This window comes from Oryx dammah, unplaced genomic scaffold (genome assembly GCF_014754425.2).
Source record: "Oryx dammah isolate SB20612 unplaced genomic scaffold, SCBI_Odam_1.1 HiC_scaffold_4, whole genome shotgun sequence".
In the NCBI taxonomy this organism is placed as follows: domain Eukaryota; kingdom Metazoa; phylum Chordata; class Mammalia; order Artiodactyla; family Bovidae; genus Oryx; species Oryx dammah.
The window spans coordinates 2,150,232-2,172,059 of NW_024070188.1; the positions used below are offsets into that span (position 1 = coordinate 2,150,232).

General features: G+C 41.3%; 1 protein-coding gene across 3 annotated transcripts in view; it reads right to left on the reverse strand.

The window, feature by feature from the left end:
• Positions 1–21,828, reverse strand: part of COL12A1 (collagen type XII alpha 1 chain) — a 120,709-nt gene that overhangs the window by 38,653 nt on the left and 60,228 nt on the right. For all 3 annotated transcript variants that reach the window (XM_040239048.1, XM_040239045.1, XM_040239047.1), the window contains 16 exons: positions 21,655–21,797; positions 18,990–19,119; positions 17,857–17,996; positions 17,299–17,428; positions 15,750–15,892; positions 14,286–14,415; positions 13,843–13,985; positions 11,788–11,917; positions 9,207–9,326; positions 7,988–8,134; positions 6,162–6,278; positions 5,868–6,014; positions 5,297–5,371; positions 3,350–3,489; positions 1,575–1,698; positions 1,266–1,409 (listed from right to left, as the gene is read on the reverse strand). In XM_040239048.1, the coding sequence (XP_040094982.1) occupies positions 1,266–1,409; positions 1,575–1,698; positions 3,350–3,489; positions 5,297–5,371; positions 5,868–6,014; positions 6,162–6,278; positions 7,988–8,134; positions 9,207–9,326; positions 11,788–11,917; positions 13,843–13,985; positions 14,286–14,415; positions 15,750–15,892; positions 17,299–17,428; positions 17,857–17,996; positions 18,990–19,119; positions 21,655–21,797 (2,103 nt within the window). The remainder of the gene's footprint in view (positions 1–1,265; positions 1,410–1,574; positions 1,699–3,349; positions 3,490–5,296; positions 5,372–5,867; positions 6,015–6,161; positions 6,279–7,987; positions 8,135–9,206; positions 9,327–11,787; positions 11,918–13,842; positions 13,986–14,285; positions 14,416–15,749; positions 15,893–17,298; positions 17,429–17,856; positions 17,997–18,989; positions 19,120–21,654; positions 21,798–21,828) is intronic.

The window sequence follows — 21,828 nt, forward strand, 5'->3', positions numbered from 1 at the left end:
TAAAATAAAATCTTAACAATTAAAAGGTGAACATTTTAATAACAAAATGGCTTAATGTAGCACTCATTTTCTTCCACACATCCTAAAATACCCATTAATTCTGCAAACGTCTTAGGCAACATTAGCATTTTAAGCCGATTTGACTCAGAAACCAATAGGCCCATTTTAAACTGAATTCCTGAAACTAATTTACTCAATAAACTCAGACTCAAAGTCAGCACTTTGACCACTTTCAAAATGAAATCTACAACTCCCGCTGGCAATAAACTTTCATTTATTTAGGCTAACACAAATAAACAAAGTTTTCACTCCAAAATTTAATTCGACAGCAGAAAAAATAGGCTATATAAAGAACTGGTTACATAATTAGCTAGAAACAAGATAACTTGAGGAGCAATCATTCATAACCCCAAAGCTAAATCAGCGAGGAGCCCAACACATGAAGAAATCTGTTCAAAGTGCCTAACCACAATGGAAATAATTTATAAAAACATCAGTGCAAAGAATGATCTCTATTGTAAGAAGACAGTATGACTTAGTACTCATCCTGACTCAGACTTTTAGCCAAAGACCCATACATGTGCAGATGACAAACTCCATATAATGAAGTACTTTACAATTTAGACCACAGTAACTCGTGCATAGTATTCTTTCTAAAATATGTCCACCTTGGACCCTGCCTGAAGGAGTGAGGTTGTTAATGCAGGTACTACAAAGATCCAGCTTCATCTCTAACCATCTGACATAACTAATTTGAAGGGCAGTGTAACATCCTTGCTACAGGCTTTCAGAATGTTTGATTGCCAGGATCTACACCAGTGACGCCTCCCCAGACGCCTCTCCGCTCCTTTGCAGTAAACCTTCCAGCAATCTGTTTGGGGCGTGAGTCTACCAGGTCATGCTAAACCTATGTCTCTCCTTAGAGTGGGTTGAACCAGCATCAAGATTTTACTTCTGCTACAGCAGGAAGCCTGGTGAGGATCATCCCATCACTGCTGTCTGTAGCATTCCAACCACTACGGGGGACAGACCATGAGGCATGCATGTCTTAAACAAAGAATACACCATGTCGTTGCTGAGCAATTATCCAACTGTTCCATGATTAAATGTAAACTAACATTAGAAGGGTATGGAGGAGGATAGACTCAAAGAAAAACAATAAAGTAAAATCCATAATTTTGGTCTTTTGCAAACATTTCTGGATGTTTGAAACTGTAAAATAAATGAGGGCAATCCCTGGGCATCAAATGTGTGCCTGTGTTTACCTGACTGCTGGATGACCAAAGCCGCCTTCTTGACCTCATCCTGCGACCGACCATCCGTGACCACAACCAGCACCTTGGGGACATTCTTCCTCATGCCGCTCTCCCAGGTCAACACCTTCTCCTTGATAAAGGTCAGAGCCTTGCCTGTAGAATGAGGCATGGAACATGTTCGTGTTTTATCAGTGAAAACTATCCAAATGCCCTTAGTCACACCCAATGGATAAGAATTTGAATGTTAGAGTTATACTCAGCCCATCACTCCAAAGGCTTTGGAGAGCGAAAGTCTAAGTACATGCTGATGAACGGTACCTGTTCTTGTGTTTCCTCCTCTGTACCGAATGTTCTGGAGGGCCCCCAGGGCCAGGGCCTTGTCGTTGTATGTGTTCAGCTTAAACTCAGACTTGACCTCGTCACTGTACTGCACAAATGAGACCTGAAGAGGAAGGCAGTTTGGTGGTGAGGGTAAGTCCGCTCTTTTTATGTTTCAATTTTCAAATGATTCCTCTAGTTGTAGAATGGGAAAGAGAAGTGTATTAGACCTGATGAAATATTATAAACACTTTATAGCTAATATAACACTGACTACCATCGTCTCACTAAATTCTCGAATTTCTGATCTTCGTGAAAGTATCAGTAATTGATAACTGATAAAGTACATGCACCATATTTATTATCCAGGATGTAAGAAGGGATGGGTGAAGCTAGAGAGCAGTGAGGTTCCAGGATTAAAAATGAGAACATACCATGTTGAGCTCAAATGTTGGCTAAGCAATTGTTTCTCATTTCTGCTGACTGCATCTATTCTTCATGGTAACATAAAAATGGCACATGTGGGACAATAATCATCACTCATCACAAACTCAGTGGCAGTGTGATTTAGTAGAAAGATTATAGGCTTTATACACAGGATCAATGGGATCAAAACTCTGCCGATTAATAGCTTTGTGACATTGGGCAAATTCCCAACATTTCTGGGTCTTCGTTTTTTTATCAGCAAAATGGAAATAATTATACTTACTTTCTACAGTCATTTTAAGGAAGAAGAATCATATATACTAAGTAGCTGGCACATGGAAGCTAATAAAATATGGTAGCTTTTTTATTCTTATAGTTTATCAGAAATATTCATTTCTAAAAGGACTTGTAAAATGGCTTAATTGTTGACACATTAAATTAAGGACATATCTCGCCTGACATTTTACTCATCTTGGGTTGGAATAACATCCACAGGTTTATTTGGGGATTTGAAATTTAATATATTCCATAAAACATTATTCCATAAAAGAAGACATGATTTGTTTGCAGAATTATTTGTGGTTTATGTCAAAAGCTCTTATTTTCATAACATCTCTAAGATGTCACAATGAAGAGGTACAAACAGCCAAAATAAAGAAGAAAACTCACCAAGAGAAATGTGGAAGCAAAGAACAAAATTCCAAAAAAATAATAAAACAATACAGTCTCTTGCCTTTAGGAGTCAATGATTTAGACAGAAGAGAAACACACAAATAATGACAATATAAAGTGGTATGGGCCACAAGAGCAATACAAACAGAACCCTTCAGGAGTCTGGAATGCCTAAAGCTATCCAGGAAACTCCTCCAGTAAGGGTGGAATTGAAGTGGGTCTTCAAGGTTGCAGAATCTGAATTATAAGTAGCAGAGTCACTGGCCCTGAGTGCCATGGCAGAGGGGACAACAGGGTTCTACCCCCCACCAGTCACTAATCATCCCTGGATCTTCTGAGTTAACAGGGCAGGACAGTTACAATGCATTTAACTTCCAGAATACAAAGTGGTCTTTTGTGAAAATGGATCCTTGTCAGAAGTTTTAAGAAGCAAGTTAGAGTTAGAATTCCCTAAATTCTTCGACAAGAACATCATCTAGCCAAAAGAATACCTAGAGGAATACTTATTTTTTCTATTTATTTTATCATTTACACCCAAGCCCTTCCCAAAAGTATATGTGTAAAGAAAATAGAAAATAAAGTAAAAATGGAGTTTTTACTGAAAAGTCTTTGTACTTAAGAAGTCTGGAGGAAATGGCAAGACATTACAGATGAATAACCTTTGAAATGACACCCACCTGAATTCCAGCAGGACTGATTTCATCAAAGCCTCCCACGGTATTGAAAATGAATTTTACAACTTTGTTAAAATTATCATCCCCAATACTCCAGGAAGCATCGGTCAGGAATACAATATCTGCTTTGGCCCCTTTGCACACTGGGGGAGAAAACACAAAAGAAGCCCAAAGTCTCATAAATTCTTTCATGCAAGTGAAGTTACAAAACTGAGAAATGTAGTCTAACACCCTCTACTCTTCTGTGGTTCCAGCAGCAACAGCATCACGTGGGAACTTGATAGGAATGGAGTCCTGGGCCCCACCCCAGACTTCTTGAATCAGAATCAGCAGTAACAAAGTGCCAGATAATTCGAGTGCACAGCAGTTTGAGAGGTGCTCTCAATCTCAGCTCTGGAATTACTCCATCTGCTCACATTCACTCTGCAAACACATGCTCCCTCCATATAGAATTCTTCAAGAAGCTTCAAACAATAAATGTGGAGGAAATCAAATTAAAAACAATTATTCACAGAACTTGAGTCATCAGTGGGTTTGGAGATTCTATACATAATCATGCATGTAGATAAGGTGTCTTTTAAATTTTAAATTAAGCCACTAGAATTGTATGGAAGGAGGAAAGGGGAAAAATAAAATAAACATCTTTAAATCTTCAGACTTGAAGGCTTAAAAAAATTCTGAAAATAAGAAGTTAACAACATTTTAGTGACAAAAACTTAATGTGCAGAATATTTAACAGCAAGAATGAATCCTAATGTAAACATGGACTTTGGATGATAATGGTGTGCCAGTATAGGCTCACAGGATGTAACTGACATCCCACGCTGGCAGCAGGGCGATGCTGAGAGTTGGGGGAGGTTTGGATGGGAGGAGGCAGGGCATGTCTGGGAGCTACATGTACTTTCAGTTCAAATTTGATGTGAACCTAAAACTGCTCTAAAATTTAACTGCTCTAAAATAAAATGTAACGTCTATGAAGACCTTAGCATGCATGTCTTTAAGCCAAAATTATTTACTGAATTCCTTTCAAAAGTTTAATTAAGAAACTCATTACTATTTTATCCTATAATATTACACTTTTAATTTTACTTCTTTAGAAGACTTGATAAAATCATATCAAAAAGGCTAAGATAAAATCATAGCCTTCCAAGTCTTCCAAGATTAAAAAAAAAAAAAACTTTAAAGTCTGAAATGCTTTCAGTTAAATGCTGGAAACAGAACGTAGGAAAAGAATAAACCAGTAGCTAATTTGTTATTCAGTTGCTTAGTCGTGTCCGACTCTGCAGCCCCACGGACTGCAGCACGCCAGCTTTCCTGTCCCTCACTACCTACCGGAGCTTGCTCAAACTCATGTCCGTGACTCATCCAACCATCTCATCCTCAGTCACCTGAAACTTAATTTGATGAAACGCTGAGCATTGCCCCAAATTACAGAGAGACCAGCAGGAAAAGCTCAGTATATGTCTTTTTACCAGTTCTCTGCAAGTGACAATTATGTCTCCAGCTTTGGTGAATGGAAATTTTTCAGCTTTGTGTAATCCAGGGCCTCTCAAGTCAGAAGCCAGGAATTCCAAAGTCAAAGGCCACAGGAGTTACACTGCAGATTTAGCCCCAAAGGTTCCCAGTGCTTGTTGATGCCAACAGCCAGAAGAAAGAATGCCCATCATGTGACTATGGATTATATAAGGCATCCCTAGACGTTCATCTGCAAAAGTGAGGAAACAGAGTTCCACTGAAGAGCTGCAGTGGTTTATGATTGATTTTAGTCTCACTAAAATGTGTCTGGAGCAGGGGAAGAGCAAATGACTGGTAATCTCTGCCTTTGATCTAAAAACGCTTCAGCAGGAGTAATAAATCAGAAATGTCCTATGTCAACTGTAAATAAGGTACATAAGTAAGAAGGCTCTCAGTCCCCACCAGCTGAATGCATCAACTGATAGTATCACTTACCTTCCCGGGCTGGTGGAATTGTAGGAGGAGGGGGTGGTGTGGGTGGCTCTGTCGGGGCTTCTGTTGGTTTTAAGGCTAGAATTTAAAACAATAATTAGAAAACCACAACAAGTGCATATTTCATATCACAGAAAATAAATCTGAAGAGCCATTTAAGCCCTTGACAACAAATGAAGTCTCCCTGGCACTGATGCTGGGAATTCTATTTCATCCAAATTTGGTACCATTGGCAGATACTCCGTATTGACTGCAGCAGGAACTGAAGCCCAGAATCAGAGGGAGAATGGGCAAAGGTCACTAATGCAACACATATTCACCCTCTCACTGTCTGCTAGAGCCAGCTCCCTCTTTGAGGTCTTTTTCCTTATTATACCAAGCCTAATAGGGGCAGCACAGGATTGCTGCAGACAAAGGCATTGAGCCGACCACAGACCCCTGCTCAAGGACCTGCCATCACCTCACTATTGCTGTTCGCGAGAAGTGGTCACGCAGGAGTCACTTCAGCCTCCCACACCCAGAGCATCCTATTCTGAAGCCTTACGGAGACTCCCCAGATTACTCAAGCACTTACTAGTACGTTCCTTGACCGAGACACCTGGTCCCTCAAGATTTGGTGTCTGCACAAAGACAGTGACTCCATAATCAGTTTCCGGTGACAGGTCAGTGAAGCAGTGACTGGTTTCTGATCCACGCACTGTGATTTCCTGTCCTCTGGTTCCTGGTTAGGACAATGCCAGCATTATCAATAGTTATATTTAAATGCATGTTGATGCATCATTTTTTTAATAACCAAAATAACATCTTTACTAAAGTTTAAAATGTGACTACTATGTGCTCCAGGGTTTTCTTTTTTTTGCACACGTACCATCTGCGGGGCTTAGTTTTAGTCTGTAGGAAGTGGCTGCTCGGTGAGCCAACCATCTGACACAGAATGTATCCCACCCGACTTGGTAAGTTTTCAGATCCGTCACATTCAAATATACTACAAAAAAAAAAAAAAAAGACAGGAAGAAATAGACTTACTTCCTAAACAAAGACAAAAAGCAAACGTTTAATCCTAGCACATTTTTAAAACTTTCATTGTGGCTGAAAAAGGTAATGCCTAAAGTCTCACATTGTTTACATTGTTTCCTTATTAAGAAATATACATGAAACAAACATGAGAATATGGTACAGTCAAAATGGATCTCCCTTTTTATCACTGATTTTCAAGAGAAGCAAATTCCACATCCGTTCCAGACCACCAGAATAAAGCAAATATTGGTTCAGTAAACAAGTGACATGAATATTTTGACTTTCCAGAGCATATAAAAGTTATGTTTACACTATACCATAGTATATTAAGTGTGAAGTAGCTTTTTCTATGGAGAAGGCAATGGCCACCCACTCCAGTACTCTTGCCTGGAAAATCTCATGGACGGAGGAGCCTGGTAGGCTGCAGTCTATGGGGTCACTGAGTTGGACCCGACTAAGCAACTTCACTTTCACTTTTCACCTTCATGTATTGGAGAAGGAAATGGCAACGCACTCCAGTGTTCTTGCCTGGAGAATCTCAGGGACGGGGGAGCCTGGTGGGCTGCCGTCTATGGGTTTGTGCAGAGTCAGACACGACTGAAGCGACTCAGCAGCAGCAGCAGCAGCTTTTTGTATAAAAAAAGTAATGTTCATACCTTCATTAAAAATACTTGATTGCTAAAAATGTTAACCATCACCTGAGCCTTCAGCTAACTGTAATCTTTTTGCAATAGTAACACCAAAGATCACTGATCTCAGATCACTGTAACAAACATAATAATAATGAAAAAGGTTGAAATATTTCAAGAACTACCAAATATGACACAGAGACATGAAGTGAGCAAATGCTGATGGAAAAATGGCACCAGTAGACTTGCTCCATGCCAGGTTGCCACAAAACTTCAATTTATAGAAAATGCAGCATCTGCAAAGTGCAGTAAAGCCAAGTGCAATAAAACGAGGTCTGTCTGTAGCCCCTCTCAACACAATGAATGTCCAAGATCTCATGAAAAATAATGAGAATTTTTTCTGAAATTCTATCTGCTAAGTTCTTTAATAGTCATTGAAGCATTTGATGATAACAAAATCTATCTGTGGGCTGAATCAGTAACCATGACATTTACATGAAAACTTTCAACTGTGCATGTGTTTACTCAGTCACTCAGTCGTGACTTTGTGACCACATGGGCTATAGTCCACCAGGCTCCTCTGTCCATGGAATTTTCCAGGCAAGGATACTGCAACGGGTTGCCTTTTCCTACTCCAGGGGATCTTCGCAACCCAGGGATTGAACTGTGTCTCTTCCATCTCCTGCATCGCCAGGTGAATTCTTTACCACTGAACCACCTGGGAAGTCCACGTTTAACATCAAATGTCAGGAAAAACCACATAGTTCTCAACTCTATGATCTTACATAGTATTCATGGATGAAATAATAATTCCAAAATTTTTATCTTTCAAATTTTTAAATGTATTTTATATGAAATAAACATATCTCAACACACACATTTTTTAATTTTGATTATATGGCCTAAGTATTTGTTTAGCTGGACACAAAAGGGTTACCTACTCAATGCTAAGGAAACATGCAGATGTTAAGAAAGAACATTAAAACAGACTGGCCTAATCATTTATACTACACTTTTTCTTACAACCAGAGAAAGCTACGTGACTCACATGTAGTGCCTTGGTCGGTCAGAGGAACACTGAGTCCAGAATCATACTGAGCATAGACATTCACGTCATAGGTGGTGCTGGGGTTGAGATTGTGTAATGTGTATGACGTCACTTCTCCAACAAAGACTTCCATGGGCTCATTGGAACCTTTTATTACAATCACAAAAATACAGAGAAATATGTTATCCCTAGTCTCAATTTCTTCTTAAAATCAAATGACTTAAACGATAGTAGGAACACTATTGATTTCATAGCCCTTATGCACTTGCTCCCTGTAATACATGCTACTTTATATGGTGAATACAAAACTGTAGGCAGACACAAATCCTTTTCTTGTTATTCTCAAAGTGTTGCACAATACCTAGCATGTGTGCTAATGAATGCAGCATGTGTGCAATTAATGTTCCTTTAAAGAATAAATCATCACACAGTCAACTACTCTAGACTTTCAAGCTTCTTCTCTAAAGTGTCATTTTGCCAGCATAGTACTCTGTATACACTAGGTATTTAATTAACATTTTTCTGTTGTAGAGATGATTTAAAAACATCTGTCTTGCATCCCATTCCTCCACTTTGAAGTTCTCTCTTTGTTTCTTGCACAGCTCACATATCCTGACACTTGCCTTCTCTCCTTTTCCTTTTTCTGGTTCACACCCTTCCTGGGTACATGGAAGATACCTCAGCAAATTTAGCACAAAGAGTATATTTCTTCCATTTTGCTAAACATATAGATAGAACATGGAAACAAAGATGGCAAATAATTTAATAGAGAGGACATCCATTTAGTTGAAAGTGTCAGTGGGAAGTTGAAAAGCAAGCCTGTTGTGAATAAACTAAAATGCACATGCCCCAAATGGAATAATACCTTGACATAATGGGAAAAATACAGAAATACAGTTTATATTAATTAAGTACCCATTATTTCACAAGCATAATAACATATAGGCTGTCTGAACACAGTTTCAATTTGTGGAATTTTATGAACCAGATCAGATATCTTAGTCATGCAAATTAATGGGAGTAACATCTAAACCCATAGTAACAATGATACTTTAAACCACTGGCTTAAATACTATTTCCAGAAATGTTACCTTTGGTAGGAGAGACCTTGATGTGGTAACTGAACTATCAGGAGAATCTAATCATGGAGGATGCAATTAAAAACACGCTCATACACAAATAACCCTCTAATGCATTTCTAAGATAACGAAATCCTTACCCACTGGCTTATACACAATTTTATATCCAAGAACAGGAGAGGGTGAAGGATCCCAGGACACCCTGAATCTGGTATACCATTCATCAGAGATGTGTATGTTCTGAGGAGGAAGTAATCCCACTGAAAGCAAATATTGGCACACATTACTGACCTTTTATTGACAAACAAGGACTAACAAACATTAAACATAGAACTTAATGAGTATTAGCTATGAATATTGGCAATGCAGCCCCATGAGAGCACATTAATAATATCTCATAATGTTCTGATTCAAAAAACAATAAGCACTGAAATGTTCAACAGAAAGCTTGGAAATTTTTCAAATTCAGACAGCAAATCAAACAGACTCAGGAAGTGGTGATTTCCAGAACCAGTATGTTATATGATGCAGAATCATAGAGACTAAAATATATCTCATACCAGTTTTTGAATGTTATAGATCAAAGATTGTTAGAGCAAAAAAAAAAAAAAAGCAATTTTGAGACTAGCCCAACCACCTGGAGAAGGCAATGGCAACCCACTCCAGTACTCTTGCCTAGAAAATCCCATGGACAGAGAAGCCTGGTAGGCTGCAGTCCATGGGGTTGCAAAAAGTTGGAAACAACTGAGCAACTTCACTTTCACTTTTCACTTTTCACTTTCATGCATTGGAGAAGGAAATGGCAACCCACTCCAGTGTTCTTGCCTGGAGAATCCCAGGGATGGCGGAGCCTGGTGGGCTGCCATCTATTGGGTCGCACAGAGTTGGACACAACTGAAGTGACTTAGCAGCAGGAGCAGCAGCCCAACCATCTTATCACAAAAATAAACTATGGTTCATCCAAGATTACACAGCTACCTAATAACTAAAACAAGGTTCTTTCCCAACACTGTTATAACCTCTACCAGCAAGACCTAGAGAAAATCCTCGGGCTTCCAGAGCTCAGGCTAACTCCATTCCCAGTAAGAGCAATGCTGTGAAATAGCATGATAGTCAGCCACTGAGTTATTATTCATAGCATTACACACATAAGGACTTCAACTTTAAAAACTGTTTTAATAACAGAAACCAGAAGTGGCTTTGGCCCTTCCTAGAAAACTCAAGATCTAGGAGAGATTTTCCATGTTCTGTGATTAAGCACAAAATTCTGAAATATGGCATTTCCTCCAGAAAAGTATCTAAATATATTCTGAAACCTCAGGGAGGGAGTGAAAATTGGGGAAATTGCTCAATTAAAATTATCTTGAGTCACTCAACGGAGTCTCTGTTGGCTCAGTTCTGTAGACGACAAGTGTCAAGAAATACAAATTCTTGGCCTCCAGAGACTGAGCTGAAACACTGGTCCTGCTTTTCTCTCGGGAGCTTTCAAATGTTTCCTCTCCCAAATCCTGTAATGTTGTCAAGATTGTTTAAGCAGAGAAAGAGTCTGGGCAATTAAGCGTAGCAAGGACCCTGAAATCATGTTACTTAAGGGGATTTCTGCTGAATGAAGTGGAAAAAAACAGTCTTAGCAATGTCGCCCAGTTAACAGAACCCAGCAGACTGATGGCCAGCCTGCCTCCAAGTTCAGCCAGAGACTTTCAGCTTTGGCTACACACTAGAACTTCAGCAGGTCCAGGCCACATCTACACCGACTACGTCCGTGTCTCTGTGCGTGGTACCAAGGCATAAGCCTTTCTAAGGATCCTTAGGTCATTCCAGCTACCGAACTGGAGAACCTGTGATCTAAATCATAAGAAACTGCCACCCGTGTGGGCTAGAAAAGACAACTGAACCCTGGTAATTCTTCGTAAATGACTTAGGACCAGAAAGAAATCTGAGCGCCGAAGAAATGATGTTTTTGAACTCTGGTATTGAAGTTAAGACTCTTGAGAGTCCCTTGGACTGCAAGGAAATCCAACTAGTCCATCCTGAAGGAAATCAGTCCTGAATATTCATTGGAAGGACGGATGCTGAAGCTGAAACTCTAATACTTTGGTCACCAGATGTGAAGAACTGACTCATTGGAAAAGACCCTGATGCTGGGAAAGATTGAGGGCGGGAGGAGAAGCGGACGACAGAGGATGAGATGGTTGGACGGCATCACTGACTCAATGGATATGAGTTTGGGTAAACTCTGGGAGTTAGTTGGTGATGGACAGGGAAGCCTGACGTGCTGTAGTCCATGGGGTCACAATAGTCGGACATGACTGAGCAACTGAACTGGACTGAACAATAGAAAAAAATATTTTAAAAAAAACCTAACTTTGAAAAGGCAGAAGATGACTACTAAGCATCTTGCTTTTTATGACAAATTCAATGGTGACACTGTATTTTTCGCTGACATTTAATTGATAAACAGCCACAGCATAACTGATAACACACAAACTAAAATATTTTCCAGTGACTAGGCAGTGGCTTTCCAAAGGATAAAGCTGTCTCAGGCAAAGAAAAGTACGCAGGCTTGGATCTCATTTTCCTTTTTCTAGTGGACCTTTAAAAAGTTAAAAACACATTCTGTTGTCATATCATTTTGACAAAATACACTACAAGACACAAATGTTGATGCAGCTACTCAAAGAGTACCAAGTTTAAAGATTATGAAAGGCAGAAGGCATTTACCAGTTCTTCCATTTCCAGTCAAATGGGCACCATCTCCATCTTCATAAACAGGAATAACAGTAATTTTATACGGGGTATCAGGCTGCAGGGGCTGGAGAATTACGTTGTTTCTTCTGCCTGGGACAGTGGTCTGCAGGGGAAGTTAAATTATGAAGTTATGACCAGCCAGAGGATTTTCAGATCAATATGTATTCTCATAAACAGCAATGTTTTCTTCCTGGTTCCTTCTTGTTGTATAGTGTTCACGGTGGGGCAAACCGTCTTCCCTGCCGCCAAACAGCAAGGGGATGGTTTTAGAGTCAGGTACATCTCAGCTCAAATACTGCATCAGCCACGTCCCTGTCCTGTGGCTCAGCCTCCCGGAAGGAAGGAAGCCTTGAGAATGAAAGGCAGCATCTCGCACACACGTGCCAAGCATCGCCGTGCCCCTCTCCTTTCTCACACATCTCTCTGTGCCGGTTTTATCGTGCTCCTTCCACACACACGCACCCGGTGCCCACCACGGGCCAGGTGTGGCACCCGCCGTGGGAGCGCACCAGGAAGCAAAAGCAGACTCAGCTTCTGACCTCAAGAGGATCAGTTTGGCTGATATTCACTAGGGGAAAAAGAGGAAATGGAAGATGCATTCAACTGCCCCCATGAAGAGGAAATGAACCAGACAGAGCTCTCCGTCTCTCTTCCAACCCTATGCTCTGCTTCTACAAACAACAGGGATCACTTAAAACAGCATGGTGAATTCCAGCATGGTGTCCCCTAAATCCAAATGGTGAAGTGGGGGGAAATTACATTTTTAGTGTCTTCAGAAAAAGACAGGAAATTGCATGCTTGTCAGTGGCAAAGCTGAATAAACACTAAAGCATGAACCTCTCTGCTTTAGCAAACGAAGTGTGGTAATACTGCTCATCGCATCCTGAGCAGAAACTTAAAGAGAGTTATGTGACTTTCTGATTAATAAAAATAGGGGCTTGAATTCGAGTTTAATATTTCAAGTTCAAGTAGATAAATGTTACAACATGGGGATCGTGAAGGAAGAACTATCAAAGACAATTGCTGTTTTTCAGTCACTAAACCATGTCCAACTCTTTGCTACCCCATGGACTGCAGCATGCCAGGCTTCCCTGTCCTTCACTATCTCCCGAAGTTTGCTCAAACTCATGTCCACTGAGCCAAAGAAGATACATGTGACAAAATGGCTACAAAGCACAGACTTCACTGCCTTACAATCAACATTCTGTGTCATAGTCTATTAACCTATCACATCAATTAACCATTAAACTCTAAGGTGGTGAGTTCATCCCTCTGTAATAGATGGATATACATACTGAGAACTAAGAAGGAGCTTGAAGAAACTTGAATCGGGTTCTAGAGTGACAAAATACGACACTCAAAAACTTTAAGACTAGTATGAGAGTATGTATACTCAAAACCAAAGTGTACCCAAAAATGTTCAGTGCAGAGAAAAGACCACTTGATTAGCCTGCTGGCTCAGGGAGAAAGAACCTGCCTGCCAGTATAGGAGATGCATTTGATCCCTTGATCAGGAAGATCCCCTGGAGAAGGAAATGGCAACCCGCTCCAGTATTCTTGCCTGGAGTATCCCAAGGACAGAGGAGCCTGGTGGGCTACAGTCCATGGGGTCACAAAGAGTCACACATGACTTGGCAAGTAAACAACAACAACTGAAGAGAGATATTGTGGAGAAATTATATTTAAAGCAAGGTTAAGATTTAAAGAGTCACATCACCTGACTATTTGGAAAATTCATGATAGAATAAAAATATACGCATTTATATTAGATAAGACCATCTTTCAACCTGTCTTTAGAAAAGAAATGAGCCCAGAGACACTGATAGCCTGTGGTGGGGGAGGCATGCTCGGCACAGACAGCTGCTCCAATATTACATCAGAGAAAGTCACACATAATGGGACCGTCTCACGAGAGACAAGGATGCAACTGTGATCACAGGACTTCGTAAAGAGGAAAGCGGATGCTCACCCTTCAACAGGGAAGAGACTACAAAATAAAATGCTCAGGTGAATGAGAATCAGACTCACATATTCATCAATCGGGTCACCAACAGTGGGAGAATAAATGATCCTGTATTGTTGAACCGGCCCGTCAGCGTGATCCCAGGCTACCGAGAGGCTGTTGGTGGTCTCCCCAAAGACTCTGAGATTTCTTGGTCCACTTCGTGGTACTAAATAAATAAAGGCAACAATTAGTTTCCAGTCTGTGATCATGGTGAACGTGGGGTGTGGGGTGTGAAAGAAACGTCCCCAGGGCAGGTACCTCACCACTCTCTAGGTTGCTTACTCCCTTACGATGAAGTACACATCTGTGGTTCTCATGTGAAACCAGAATAGAAAATGCTGTATTCAGAGCGATCCAGGCTTCACTTAGGCAGCCCCCAGCACCCCTCACTCCCCACCCGCCCCCGCCCCGGGCCTCCCGCCCTGAGTCACAGGAGAACCCGGTGGAGAAAGGATTTGCTGCTTACATGTACGGCCCTGGGCAGGGCTGGGATTCCCTTCAGCATCGGAGTAGAGAGCAACAATGTTCACAGAATAGGGCGTGTCCGGAATCAGCCGCTCCAAGTGCACCGTGAGGGTATTTCCTGGCACCACAATCTGGAGGGGAGGACATGCCAGATTCTGTCTGATGACAACCCAAACGCTTACCAAGTCTTTTTTCATTAGTCAGCACAATAACGTTTACAATAAAAGCGGAGCCTAACACAGCAGAGGCCAACTTCTGTGCTACCTCGTGAGATATGCCCAAGCCATAGCACTCAATGCAATTTAGCCTCAGAAATCTCCTCTCCAAAAAAAGTTAGTTCATCGTGAACCCTTACTAACTTCAATTATCTCCTATTTATGTTTATTGTAAAAGATTCTCAAATACAACATCCAGGGCTCATGACAGTCATCCAAAACTGTCTTGAATGTTAGGTACACAAAAGAGAAAGGACTCCCCGCACCGCCCCCCCACCCGACACACACACACACACTGGCAGGGCAGAGGTTTTCTATTAAAATAGCAACTCCATGCAATGGGTAAGGACGAAGTTGTCTGAATATACTCCACACACACAGGGACATGCAAATCAATATTCTTACAGAACACAGCCATTGCTCATTTGTCTAATCTTTGTTCATCATCATTGTTTATTTTGTAAAGACTTGTAAATTAAGCTAGTTTATAAGTTTACTTTCCCATAGGTATTCTGATAATGCATGCGTGCTCAGTTATGTCCAACTCTTTGCTACCCCATGGACTGTAGCCCACCTAGAGCCTCTTCCCGTGGAATTTTCCAGGAAAGAATACTGGAGTGGGTTCCTCTTTCCCACTCCAGAGGATTTTCCTGACCCAGGGATCAAACCCACGCCTCTGTGTCTCCTACATTGGCAGGTGGAGTCTTTACCAACTGCACCACCTGATATTCGAGGTCAAATTAGTAATTTCTGATCTCTACTAGTCTACTTAAAACAAAAATAGCACAGTGCTATGAACTGAAGATAGACTGGGCAATCTGTTAAGAGCCAATGGAGGCAAACTTTAACAAAGTATTTTCTTAACAAAGATATGCATATGTTATAACAAAAGCCCATATTAACAAGGCCTAGCAATAATTTGCATTAACTACTGGGGCTTTTAACTTATATAGCTAATTGTCATTTTTAAAATAAAATTCATTTTTGCTAACTAACCCTATAGGTAATACTTTAATTCATCAAAAGCCGTCATTTAAGCATTACATGCAGGCTTGTCGATGGCTTGCATTCTCACCGGCAACCAACCAGGACACAAAGATGAGACTAAGCTTATCAAGAAAGGAAGTTTCCGAGAGACCCAGTGCCACATCAACTGATTTATCGTCCGGGGCCAGCAGCTACTACAGCTGGAGAGGCAGTGAAATCTGCAGCATTCTTTTGCCAAGTTCCAAGGCAACAGCATAACTTACAGATTCGGAGGGTCTTGTACCATCCTGAGGTGAATACACAATGCGATACTGCTGAACTGGGCCAGGTGCCGAGTCCCAACGAACGTCCAGGCTGTTTGGCGTCGGATTGTACACTTGGACGTTTCTTGCCAGCCCTCTCACCACTGAGTAAAGAAAAACCAACACATATTTCTTATGTTTGTTTATCTATGTTGAGTTTTTGTTATCGCTTCTCCAGAACTTCCACTCTCCAATAGGATAAAATATTGTCCTCTTTAAACGTCTAATTATCCACACACAAAAGCAGATTAAAAAGTTTCAAATCCAAATGTAGTCCAAGTTAGCCAACTATGTCTTCGGTCTATACGGAAGCAAAGTTGTTGCCAAGAAAAACAAGCAAGTAAAAGCAATAGTACTGGGCTGGCCATAAAACGGGCTTCCCAGGTAGCTCAGTGGCAAAGAATCACGTGGGTTCCATCCCTGGGTTGGGAAGAAGATCCCCTGAATAAGGAATGGCAAAACACTCCGGTATTCTAGCCTGGAAAATTCCATGCGCAGAGAAGCCTGGTGGGCTACAGTCCATGGGGTCACAAAGAACAGGACACGATCAAGCCACTGAGCACCAAGGCCATAAAAGGGCAGACAAGGAACAAGAAACTGAAAGAAGCGTCAGTTTCCCAACACAGGTGCTGGAGAGAGAGATGATTTTACAGCTCTGCCTTCTAAGGGAGACCTGGCAACATGGATGAAGCCATCTAATTCCAAATAGCTATCTTCACCCATTCATTCCTTCTCATTCAGCAACTCAATACTGAATGTCTTCTGTGATTAAAATAAAAGGCAAAAGGAAGGAGAAAAGATACACTCAGTTCTCAGCTAACTGCTTCAACCGGGACTTAGAAAAACATTCAAATTAAATCCATGTATTAACCCCAAACTCTAGTTTAGCCAATATCATCATCTTTCCAGACCACTAATCTTTCTCCAAAAGAAGTCATCCGAACTTGCTCTCTTTCAGCCATCAGCAAGTGTATTTTTAAAGCCAGAGAAATATTTATAGGTATGCCCCAAAGCCTTTAAGCAATACTACAAAGAATTGTAAAACCACTATAAACTGGTTTCTCAAGATGTTAATGGCAAATGAAAGCACTCAGATTTTCAACGCCAAAAGGCACTTCATCAGCATACCAGAGAAATGTGCAATTAAGTAATGTGACGAACAGATTTCAAAAATTGACACTGTGAAAGCCAGTTACAAAATACTGCTCCACATAAATTTATAAAGCACAAAGCAAAGTTCATGAATTTTTGCCAGTGAAACAATACGGACGATTATATATACATGTATAAATTCTGAAATTACCATTTCAGAAGAAGAATGCTATTATAACTTTTCTGTTTCATACACTAAAATAATAACAGTTGGAATTTGGATGGTAAACTATGAGTAACTTTTATATTTTTATGCTATCATGAATTTTCCAAATATTCTTCAATGTGCCTATATGGCCTTTACATTGAAAAGCACAATGTATCATGAAAGAGCTACATTTTCTGCCTTCTTACTTACGTGTCCTTCCAGTATCTGATGTGCGTCCTCCGTCACCTTCAGAATAAACAGGCACCACTGTAACGGTGTATTGGGTATCTGGCTGTAGATTCCTAAGAATGGCATAATTGGTATTCCCAGGGATTGGTACCTAAAGATTTTAATAAAATATAAAGTACTTGATTTGAAAAACTTACAAAAGAAATAATGCTTCGAATGATACAATACTCAAAATAATAAGTCAAGACCAAATCAAGAAGCAAGTTCTGTAATACTGGGACGGAATGATGCGCCCCCAGATGAACTGTTTTAACTATTTGCAAAGACTTCTTACACTCATCCTAGACTTTCTCCTAGAACTCCTTGGAATTATCACTTCCCTCAGCTCCAATCCTCTGTCCCCAAATCTCCCCAATCAACCAGGCACCGAGGCAGCAACCTACTACCCTCGTCGAGTTCTACTAAATGAATATGTACTTCTTAGGCTCCAAGGTAAATTTTTAACTCTTTAGCTCTACTTGGCAATCATTTGGCTGCAGTTGAAACAAACACACATTCTTCCCTACAGGAAATAATTACCAGTTCCTCCGGACCCCCTGCCGTGGGTGCATAGAAGAGCTTGTACTGGCGAGGATTGCCCTCGGCATGGTCCCAGCGAACGTTCAAACTGCTGGTGGAAGGGTCGTACACTCTGAGGTTCCTCACGGTATTCAAAGGTTCTGAAATGCACAGAAAGCATGTCATGGCACACACGAAACACAGGTTCACTGATGTCTCCCAGGAACCCTAGAACACAGCAGGTCCCCCGTCGTAGGCACCTCAGAAATATTTGTTGAAGTAGGGAATAAATGAAAGAATGTCTGTGATCATCTAATGAATGTCTGTCTCATCTCTCCAGAGATATTTTGGCTCCAAGGCAGTTTTTATTTGCTTTATCCTAGAGCATAATCCCAGGGATGGGGGAGCCTGGTGGGCTGCCGTCTATGGGCTCGCACAGAGTCAGACACGACTGAAGCGACTTAGCAGCAGCAGCAGCAGCAGCAGAGAATAATACCGACCCAATGGACATGAGTTTGAGTAAACTCCCGGAGCTGGTGATGGACAGGGAGGCCTGGCGTGCTGCAGTCCATGGGGTCGCAAAGAGTCGGACACGACTGAGCGACTGAACTGAGAGAATAATTATAAATGTCTTTTTTCCCGTGAACAGAGACAGAGAATTCCAAGGATATTAAAAACAATTGAGGTCATTATCAACATGCATTTTAAAAGATCAGCAAAGCTCTGTGTCACCCCAGGGTTTCCAGAGAAAGATATGACTCCATTTCCACAAAGGTTATTTAAAAAGCCACAGAACTGGGCTTCTCTGGTGGCCCAGTGGCATACAATCTGCCTGCCAATGGGGGAGACAGAGGTTCGAGCGCTGATCTGGGAAGATCCTACATGCCAGGGAGCAATTCAGCACACACATTGCAACTGTTGAGCCTGTGCTGCAGACCCCAGAAGCTGCAACTACCAACGCTTATGAGCCCCAGAGCCTGGTGCTTCGCAACGAGAGAGACCACCTCAGTGAGAAGCCTGAGCACAGCAACAGAGAGTAGCCCCTGCTCACAGCAACTAGAGAAAAGCCCGCACAGCGTCAAGGACCCAGAAAAGCCAAAAGTAAACGAGTTAGTGTTTTGTTTTTAAAGCCACAGGATTCTGGGTTCACTTACTGGTCTTGCCTCTTCCTGTCATGCGACCACCTTCGCCGTCCGGATACAGGGAGGACACGGTGATGGTGTAAGGAGTGTCAGGCTTCAGCTTCTGCAGCAGCACACTGTTCTGCCGTCCTCCTATCGTGGTCTTGAGCGAAACAAGGGTAAGTGTCAGCCTTGTCTCTCTGTCTCACTAACCTGCTAGAGAAAGCTTTCTACAGGGTAGTGATAGAGAGACCTTTGCCAAGATCTGGAAACATGTCCCACAGTGAAAGTTGGAAATATATCTTAGGTATAATTTTAAATGTGAAAGATGCACCTTCAATCATAAAAAGGATTTTAAGCCTTGAACCTGGTGACCTTAAGAAGATATTTCAACGTGCTAGCTGCCAGCACTGTGAAATTTTATCCAAACACGTTTCACAGATCTCTTCCCCCAAAAAAGCATTAATCATAAGCAAGCTGCAAAGGAACTTTAAGATAGCAAAGAACTGCACAATAGTGGAGATGCCACACCATTCAGTATTATTCTTAACCTTTTTTACAGATGTTTCTTATTTGCTTTAGAAACACGTTAAAATGATTGAGCAAAAGATCTAAAGCTTTTGGTTTTCCCCCTCAAAAACTACCCCTCGAACAGCATGAGCTGTGTAAACTACGTGACACGACCCCTCTGCCAGGCCACACTCCAGGATTCCAGCCTTGCGGTATGAAGCTTTCTCAACGTCCTCTGATTACAGAGTCATTGCTTAAGGCCATCTCGTTATCTTGTTGAAAGAAAATTTGTATGATTTGCTAACAGTCTACCGCATTCAGATGCTTATGCCAGACTAATTAAAAGCGCGTGAAAATGGCATGCTGCCCACCATGAGTGCACACGCCAGGGCCAGTCTAGATGTTCCCACTCAGCACCCGTCCACTCAAGTGGTGTGAGTTTCAGGGAAAGCTTCAGTGAATCACTGCACTCCTCCTCCACATGGGCAGACTCAGCCACTGCTGCTGCTTGGTCGCTCAGTCATGTCCGACTTTTGCGACCTGATGGACTGGCTGTATAGCCCGCCAGGTTGCTCTGTCCATGGGGATTCTCCAGGCAAGAATGTTGGAGTGGGTTCCCATGCCCTCCTCCAGGGGATCTTCCCAACCCGCAGACCAAACCCAGGTCTCCTGCATTGCAGGAGGATTCTTTACTGTCTGAGCCACCAGGGAAGGCCACAGTGGCTAATTTTAACAAGTTTGGTATCTGAGATTATGAGAGCAAACTATCAACGTATTTGATACTTAACAAATCTGAAAGCACCCACTTAGTAGAATTAGCCCCATGAGGAAACAGAAGAGTGTGCCTATTTCTTACATCCAATTCTCCAAAATAATGCTAGCCTCGGTAAATCATTACTTTGATTATTTTATGAGCCAGCATTAAAAGGCAAATACCCCTAAGAATAACAGACTCTAAGGGACTGTCAGCTAATATTTTACAGAGGATAAGTTGAGGACACTCCTCCTGCTTACAACAAACAGCTGAGGGATAGGAAAAGAGACTCGAGGCAGCAGTTCGATGGTCAGTACCACCAAGAACAGAAATGCTAAGGACAAGTTTTATCTAAATCTGGCCCAGCTCAAACGAAAGTTCTGTTTCTGCCATTAAAATATCAGTCCATTAAATGTCTTATTTTATATAAAAGCCACTTGATGACACTTGGTATTTAGTTTATTATCATGAACTCGAAGAAATTTTTAATCCAAATGTATCACACTCCCTAAGTCAGGTTCTACGGAAACCTCAACAGAGCCGCTCACAAGCAGCACACGTTCAGCACAATCCACTTACTGTGTGGGTTCAGAGACCTTTAACAACTGCCAGCATCTACCTCTCCTAACACCTCTAAACTGGGAACAGGTATGGACCATTTGCTGGAGCTCAGAGTCGAATGATTAAAAGTTAATAACTCATCTCTCTCTAAGGCTTTGTGAGGAAAGAGTACAGTCCCGCAAAAGTCAACAAATGCCAGACCTCACCAAAAGAAGTATTTGAAATAAATCAGAAAGCATCACTCTATCAAAATAAAAATCACACTGCTTCCTGACCCAGGGTAATGTGTGCACTTTGGGCCACACCTTTTATAAAACAAAGCTGGAGAAGGTTCAAAGTAAGCAAAGTGAATGGACAAGGGCTCTGTTAAATAAGGGAAGGCTGGGAAGATAAAGAAGATGAAGGCCAAGTTTACAGTCCTACCGTCTTCCTCAGGAACCTCAATTCGGACCAATGCAAATGTGATAAATAGTTTTATAAGTTAGGCTGAACAGGTACTCAGATCAAGAAACATCAGAACTAAGACATACATCATGACATGCAAAAAACAGAAAAATCAGAATAATGGAAGATTAGCAAACTCACTCAACACTTGATCAAGTCAGAGATGTAAGAGATGAAAATACAAACAGACTCAAAAATCTAGATATCCTCATGGATAACCCAGCCCTAATAGTTTTTAAGAAAACACAAATACACTGAGGCACAAGCCTGATGCTATGAGGCTCCATTAGGGATGAAGCCAAATAATTCCAACTAATACAGTAAATTTCATTAACTCTCCAAACAGTAAGTCTGACTAACTAAACACTGGGAGTGAGAGCTTGAGGAGAAAAAGAATGTAACCAAGTATCTTTTTTCCAAACAGATTACCGTTTGTTCATTGCCTTCCCCTGTTGAAGGCTGGTAGGTGATTCTGTATTTCTGCACACGACCACTAGCAGGATCCCACTTAACAGTCAAGCTGTTGGATGTTGCATTGTACACCTGAAGGTTTCGTGGGCCACTCTTTGGAGCTGAGAAAAGATTGTTGAGAAACAGAGTAAA